This window comes from Genypterus blacodes, unplaced genomic scaffold (genome assembly GCF_046128005.1).
Source record: "Genypterus blacodes isolate CSIRO-AG114 ecotype Tasmania unplaced genomic scaffold, CSIRO-AGI_Gbla_v1 ptg000099l_1, whole genome shotgun sequence".
In the NCBI taxonomy this organism is placed as follows: domain Eukaryota; kingdom Metazoa; phylum Chordata; class Actinopteri; order Ophidiiformes; family Ophidiidae; genus Genypterus; species Genypterus blacodes.
In genome coordinates this window covers 2,476,931-2,483,744 of record NW_027466903.1, presented here as the reverse complement: position 1 = coordinate 2,483,744, position 6,814 = coordinate 2,476,931, and the positions used below count along the sequence as shown (strand labels likewise).

At 47.1% G+C, this 6,814-nt stretch overlaps 1 protein-coding gene across 1 annotated transcript; it reads right to left on the bottom strand.

Annotated features, from left to right (window-relative positions):
• Positions 1–2,391: 2,391 nt before the first annotated feature.
• Positions 2,392–3,222, bottom strand: tnnt2c (troponin T2c, cardiac). The gene has a single exon (XM_076159813.1). The coding sequence runs from the start codon at positions 3,220–3,222 to the stop codon at positions 2,392–2,394; it is 831 nt and encodes a 276-aa protein (XP_076015928.1).
• Positions 3,223–6,814: the final 3,592 nt, after the last annotated feature.

Here is a 6,814-nt window from a genome sequence, read left to right as displayed (position 1 = left end):
TCACCTTCCATGAGACAAACAGCTCCATATTGTTGTTGATGTGAAGCTGCTGAGAGATTTGCTGTCTTTGTTTTTAATTAATTTGTCCGTCTGTATGACTGACTGACAAAAACTCTGACGTGTAATCAGCATCTCTCCACCTGCAACGCAAATATCATATGGAAATCCAATTAAATGATCATTTTCTAATTTAGAGTGCGGCCGAGAAGGAAGCACGGGAACAGGCCGCCATGCCGCGCTGCCATTATCCTGGAATCTCTGCTGGGTGCTAATGAGCAAGCAACGCCCCCCTGATGACCCTGCAGCTGCTGCCTGAGCACACACACACACACACACACACGCACACGCACACGCACACGCACGCACGCACACACACGCACGCACACACACACACACACACACACACACACACACACACACACACACACACACACCTTTTTGATATGATTAGATGCATTTACTTCCATGTGCATCATTAAATGTCTGCAGCCTGAATGTGATGTGGAGCAGTTTAGCAGGATGCCTCCACAGCAGGTCTGGGATCAGGTCGTCCCCTCGCTGAGGACATGAAATCAGCCCAAATGTCCTGATCGTGGGAATCTAGGGGCAATTTTCTTACAGTGCCGTCAATAGCTGAGATGACAGTGTGTGCAAATGTGTTGAAAGTAGAGGGTGCAGAGACCTGACAGCGGAGACGGCCTCTCCCGGTCTCTATGGTAACCTGTTGGCATACAGCGATGTCTGTGGGGCTTTAATGGCTCGTCTCTGCCGTGAGCAAACACCATCGACAGTCTGTACCTGAGTGACAAGCAGGACCTGCGGGGAGAGAAACGTCCCCCTGCTTCACTCTGACAGCGTGTCAACTCCACTGACTGACCCACTGAAACAAGCATCCATCCTGAGCTCTGCTGATCAGAACGGAAATGTATGCAGCAAATTAAAGTCTTTATCCACTCGTCTGCTGGAGATGTTGTGGGTGTAATAATGAGAGCTATATTGAGTGAAAGCTTTAAAGTACATATGTGCATCAAATTGTGGAATCCGTCCCGTAATTAAATGATATAACTTCAATAATTTAACATACGTTTCACACGTTCACCTTTTCCAGCCTCAATGTAAACTGCTGTTGTAGTGACACCCAGCGGAATATACCAGTACTGCATGTTCTGACCATTTGGCCTGAATCAGAGACATAAACTGCATGATGTTTAATGTTATTCATATGATGGAATATTCTGAATTCTTAAAAGGAGCAGAGGATCAGGTGAAACGCTGGACTACACGGATGATGTCACCGCAGTCATTTTATATCTTTATCATTCTCTATTCTAATCCATTCGTCACTTTATAACCACGTTTTGAATATTCAGTACTTGAGGGCAAGTCTAATGAAATAGAAATTAAATGTTTGCATTGAAATGAGAAATTCTACTTTATTACTTTGACGCTTTTCAGTGACAATCTGTGTGCAGATCTGTAAATAACAGGCGGATTGTGCTTTCTCATCTTGTTTACATGACATTTGGGATAAATGTATGTATTGGAACATTGTTTGTCAGATGGTGAATTAAATCTATAATCACGATCGTCTCAGAGCCACCAGATGGATCAGATTACAGATTGTTTAGAAAAGGGTTTAGAAAAATGTGATCTGTCGCTGTAACAGATATCAGACAGCCTCTGTGCAGGATTCTTTGACCCCTCGACCCACAGCTGAGCCTTTTTGTCCCCAAACAGAGGCTCCACGCTGACCAGGCTGAGTCTGACTGACCAAATTAGCTCATTCAAAGATCAGCTGCAGCACACCTGTTAGGCTCAGACACATCAGTGTCTTACATAATCACCCACATTCTGCTCCAGCTGACAATAAAGAGGCAAGTTCTGCTGGTTTATAGAGACAACTTCCAAACCAAACACACGCATGCCAATGCTTCTAGGTTGCCAAAGGGCAAAAGAGAAGGAGGAGGAGGAAGAATGGAGTTAGTGTGTAAGTTGGACAAAAGATCAAATAAGCACAAAGCAGAGGGTGGAAGAGTAAACGCATCACCAATCAGGTTTAATAAAGTCTGCAAACACAGGATGTGAACAGGATGAACAGAATCAAAGCAATTTGTCAAATTTCATCTGAAAATTACAAACACCATGACAGCAGCTGGTTTAAGATGTCACAGCCTGATTTACTTTAAAGTCTTTATGAGGAATAAAACATGATCACGATCCCAGGGCAAATCACACTCATCAAGTTTCTTTTGTCTTTCGTCCAGAACCTAAAACGCCTTTGTCAAGTTTTGACGTAAGAGAAAATAGACTTGGTGAATTTGCATCTGGCTGTGTGGTCAAAGTGGGAAATAGTCCAGGAGCTCGTTGTTTAACGGCGGTTGACCTTTGACCTCACTTCCAGGAGCCGGCCTTGCCTTTGGCCCCGCGTGAGCTCTTGGAGGCCTTGGAGCCCCTCTGGTGATCATTGACGCGGTTCCGCAGCACGTAGATGTCGTACTTCTGCCTCTTGAGCTTCTCCGCCAGCTCGAACTTCTCGGCGTGCAGCTGGTGGAGCCACTCCCACAGGTCATGAGCCTTCTCTGCCAGTTTCTCCTGGTTGAGGTGGTCGATGTTGAGGGGCTTGCGGCGCTCCATCAGCGCCTTCTTCTTCTCCTCACGAGCCGTCAGCTTCTTGCCCTTCTTCTGGTCCACCTTCTGCAGGTAGCCGCCAAACGACTTGTTGGTGAAGATCTTCTTCTTCTTGGCCTCCTCCTCGGCGCGCAGCTTGGCCGCCTCCTCCTCCCGCCTCGTCCGCTCCTCCACCAGCCGCGTCTGGCGCTCGCGCTCCTCCTCGGCGCGAACCCGCTGCTGCTCGGCACGGTCGGCACGTCGCCGCTCGATGCGAGTCCTCAGAGCGACAAGCTCCTCCTCCTCCTTCTGACGGCTGGAGAAGTGCACCTCGATCAGCGACTGCAGGTCATTGAAGTCCTTCTCCACCCTCTTGCGGTGGAGGTCATCAAAGTCCACTTTCTCTCCATCGGGGAGCTTCGGAGGACTGATGTTTGGCACGTATGTGGTCTTGTGCCGCGGTTTAGACTCTTCCTCGCCATGCCCGTTCTCCTCCTCTTTCTTTGGCTCATCCTTCTGCTCCTGCTCCTCCTCCTCTTCCACTTCTTCTTCTTCCTCCTCCTCCTCTTCCTCCTCCTGCTCGTACTCCTCCACTACTTCCTCGCTGTCTGACATGATGGACACTGTGTGTGGAGTCTTCCTCGCTCCTCAGACGAGTGAGGTCTCCGGCGTGCAGCTCGGGGCTTTTAAGTGTTCTGGATGACCATGTGACTCCTGCCTGCTGGGATTTGGAGACAGATGGAAAAGTCTATTTTCTCCTTGACCAAGACGCCCCCGCTCATCCCCACAGAGCCAGGCTCTCCACAGCCACCCTGCAGGCCCACGCCCTGCTCGCCATTCCTTTGTAAGGGCAAGATGAGCAACTATTTCAGATACACAACAGATGCACACACACACACTTGTGCTTTCCAGGCTCATAAAGCGATGAGCATTCCACACACACACACACACACCAGGCTGTTGTTCTCCATGGTGGAGGAAAAAGTTTAACAGCTGAGGCCACCATGGAAAAATACTGCAAATTCTCCTACAAGTATTGTTATTAGAACGTACACAAGAAGTTAATGATACCCAAAGCTCCTCTACATGAAGCTAGAAGTTTAGTTAGATACTTGTAAGTTGACCTCTGACCTTTGACCCTGAACCCTCTGTATGTTGTCATGGATCTCTATCTTATAGTCACTATGACCTTTGACCCCTAACCCTCTGTATGTTGCCATGGATCTCTATCCTGTAGTAAGTATGACCTCTGACCCTGAACCCTATGTATGTTGCCATGGATCTCTATCCTGTAGTAACTATGACCTTTGACCCCGAACCCTCTGTATCTTGCCATGGATCTCTATCCTGTAGTAACTATGACCTTTGACCCCGAACCCTCTGTATCTTGCCATGGATCTCTATCCTGAAGTAACTATGACCTTTGACCCTGAACCCTCTGTATGTTGCCCTGGATCTCTATCCTATAGTAGCTTCCAGTTGCCTTCTCTCATGAGTTCGCAGTCTGCACGACATCGTCCCATAGCGTAAAGTAGCTGAGCAGCTTGGATCCATACACTCCATCCAAAGGCCTCCAGAATGCTACAACTTGAAGTGCCACACTACACGTCACTGAATATATACTGAAGTACAGTTTATAGGTTTTCCATTCACAAACATAAAAGCAGCAGGGCTTTGTTTATGAGATCAAATCTGGCTGGACACTCGTTAATCCTTCGGGATATTTTAAAAGCTGGCGTGACGAAGCACAAAGCGATCTGCGCGGCTTAGGAGCGTCCATTATCTGAGCTAATTTCAATCTCTTAAGCGCGTCGTGAGCCCGCAAGGATCGCAAGCGACGGCCACAGCTGTTGCGCTCGACAAAATGAACAGTGGCGCAGAATGACGTGGATGACGAACAGGAAACAGTAGGAAACAGTAAACATGCTGTGATTGCGAGCGTGGCTGTAGGTTGCTGGTTTCTCCTGCTCGTGGCAGGACGGCTTAAACTGTCACTCAGGTGCTTAAATGTTGTTTTTAGTCGACAAACTGTAGACAAACTGTCAGAGAAAGACAGACATAAATATTTGATGGTGCCTGTGATGGCGCAGGACGAGCGGCCTCGCCTCCACTTTGGAATGTAATTAAAACATTCTTGCTCTTAGAGACTCTAGCTGTCAGCAGCGAGCGGATTAAATGTTGATTACTTGTGCTCCGTTTGCTCCTCAGCTCCGACGCCGACATTTTGAGCGCAGACGCAGAGACTCCCTCTGCCCCAAAGTCTTGAGTTATGGCAGCAGAAAAGGACAAAGGTGGTTTTAGAGGATGGGATAAGTGACGGAGGGAGACAGGTGCCGTGTTGCGTCTGACAATGACAATTAAACCTTTGAATTTGTCCAGCGCGCCTCCTTAGAACACAGACGCTAATGTCACTCTGCTTAACGTGACAATCTATACATCCGGGGGTCTTATTCCTATAACCTTCAGGGTAATTGTGACCGGAGATGATCTCAAAACAAGCCTGAGAATGTCTCTAAAGTGGACTGAGCTCCAGGACAGCAGGTGGCTCCTGTACTATCAGGCTCCCATTGGCCGCCAGTGGCAAGGGACAAATGTGTCCATCAGCAGAGGAAAGACCACAAATGAGCCAGCCTATAAATACCAAACCCCTCAGAGTCCACGCTGTGTGTGTGTGTGTGTGTGTGTGTGTGTGTGTGTGTGTGTGTGTTCTGAAACCACCCAGTCTTCAAATGTTTTGTCTTTTTCCTTGAAATATCTCGATTTTACTCTTTAAATCTCATCATATCTCATCATTTTTATTTTCTTTCATCGGTAGCCTTCAAAAACTTATATTCCAGGGAAAAACGTGGACGAAATCTTCCTTCTTTGACACAGAGCCCAAACAGTAGATTAAGGTGTAGCAGTGATCACTGAGAAAATTATCCAACATATCCATGTTATTATTGTCCTTTATATTGCTCCAAAGTCACCGAGGGAGTTCGATCCCGACTGTTAACGAGTTGACAGTCGGGAGGCAGTGGCTCAGTGGGTAGTGCTTCCGCTTGGGAACAGGAGGGTCGCTGGTTCGAGCCCCTGCCGAAGTGCCCCTGAGCAAGGCACCGAACCCTCAATTGCTCCCCCCTCTGCGAAGGGTGGTAATGTAATGTAAGTCGCTTTGGATAAAAGCGTCTGCCAAATGATCGTAATGTTGACGAACTAGAGCGTGTAAGAGCGCCTTTTGTGGTACAAAGTGGTACTGCAGGTTATGTTGAGAAATTGTGCTTCTTTCTACTGTGGAGGAACAGCGCCTTTGTGTGGTCAAACTAGTAAAGTACAGTGTACACACAAAATTGGTTACTTATTCGTTTGACTTGGGAGAAATATATTGTTTATTGTTCTGATTAGTACTTTGACTTATGATTCTATAGAAAATATGTGTTTATTTTATATTTAAGTAGCATTTGTATATGAGTAACAATGAGTAACAATGAGTAACCACTGTTACTCAGTGGTGGGACTCATTTCAAACAACAATGAAACCCACTACTGTGAGGAAATAGACAAGCTGGCAGACTGGTGCATGGACAACAACCTCACACTGAACATTTAAAAGACAAAAGAACTCATCATTGACTTCAGGAGACACCATGAGGACCACAGTCCTCTTGTCATCAGGGGAGAGGAGGTGGAGAGGGTTCACTGCTTCAAGTTCCTGGGGACTTACATTAGTGAAGACCTCAACTGGACTGTGAACACCTCCGGCCCTTGTCAAAAAGGCGCAGTAGCGACTCTATTTCCTCCGCACACTGAAGAAGAGCTGCTCAGGGCCTTCTGCCAATGCTGTATAGAAGGCGTCCTAACATACTGTCTGACAGCTTGGTATGCAAACTGCACTGAGGCAGATCGCCAAAAACTCAAAAGGACCGTTAAAACAGCAGGAAAAATAATTGGGCTTCCCCTGCCCTCTCTGGAGGACATTTTTAAGACTTGTTGTCTCCACAGGGCCAACACCATCCTGAAAGATGCATCCCACCCTTGTAACTCCCTGTTCTGTCCGTTACCCTCTGGAAGGCGATACAGATCACTACACACGCGCACCACCAGACTGAAGAATAGCTTCTTTGTAAGGGCCATACGTGAGCTAAGCCAAGTCAAACATTAGACAAGTTAGTACCCCAAAAGTCAATTGCAATATTGGGACATATTAGGACATATTAGGACATATTGG

Excerpts from the sequence above, each read along its gene's own strand:
- tnnt2c (XM_076159813.1), bottom strand. The coding sequence starts at position 3,222 with ATGTCAGACAGCGAGGAAGTAGTGGAGGAGTACGAGCAGGAGGAGGAA.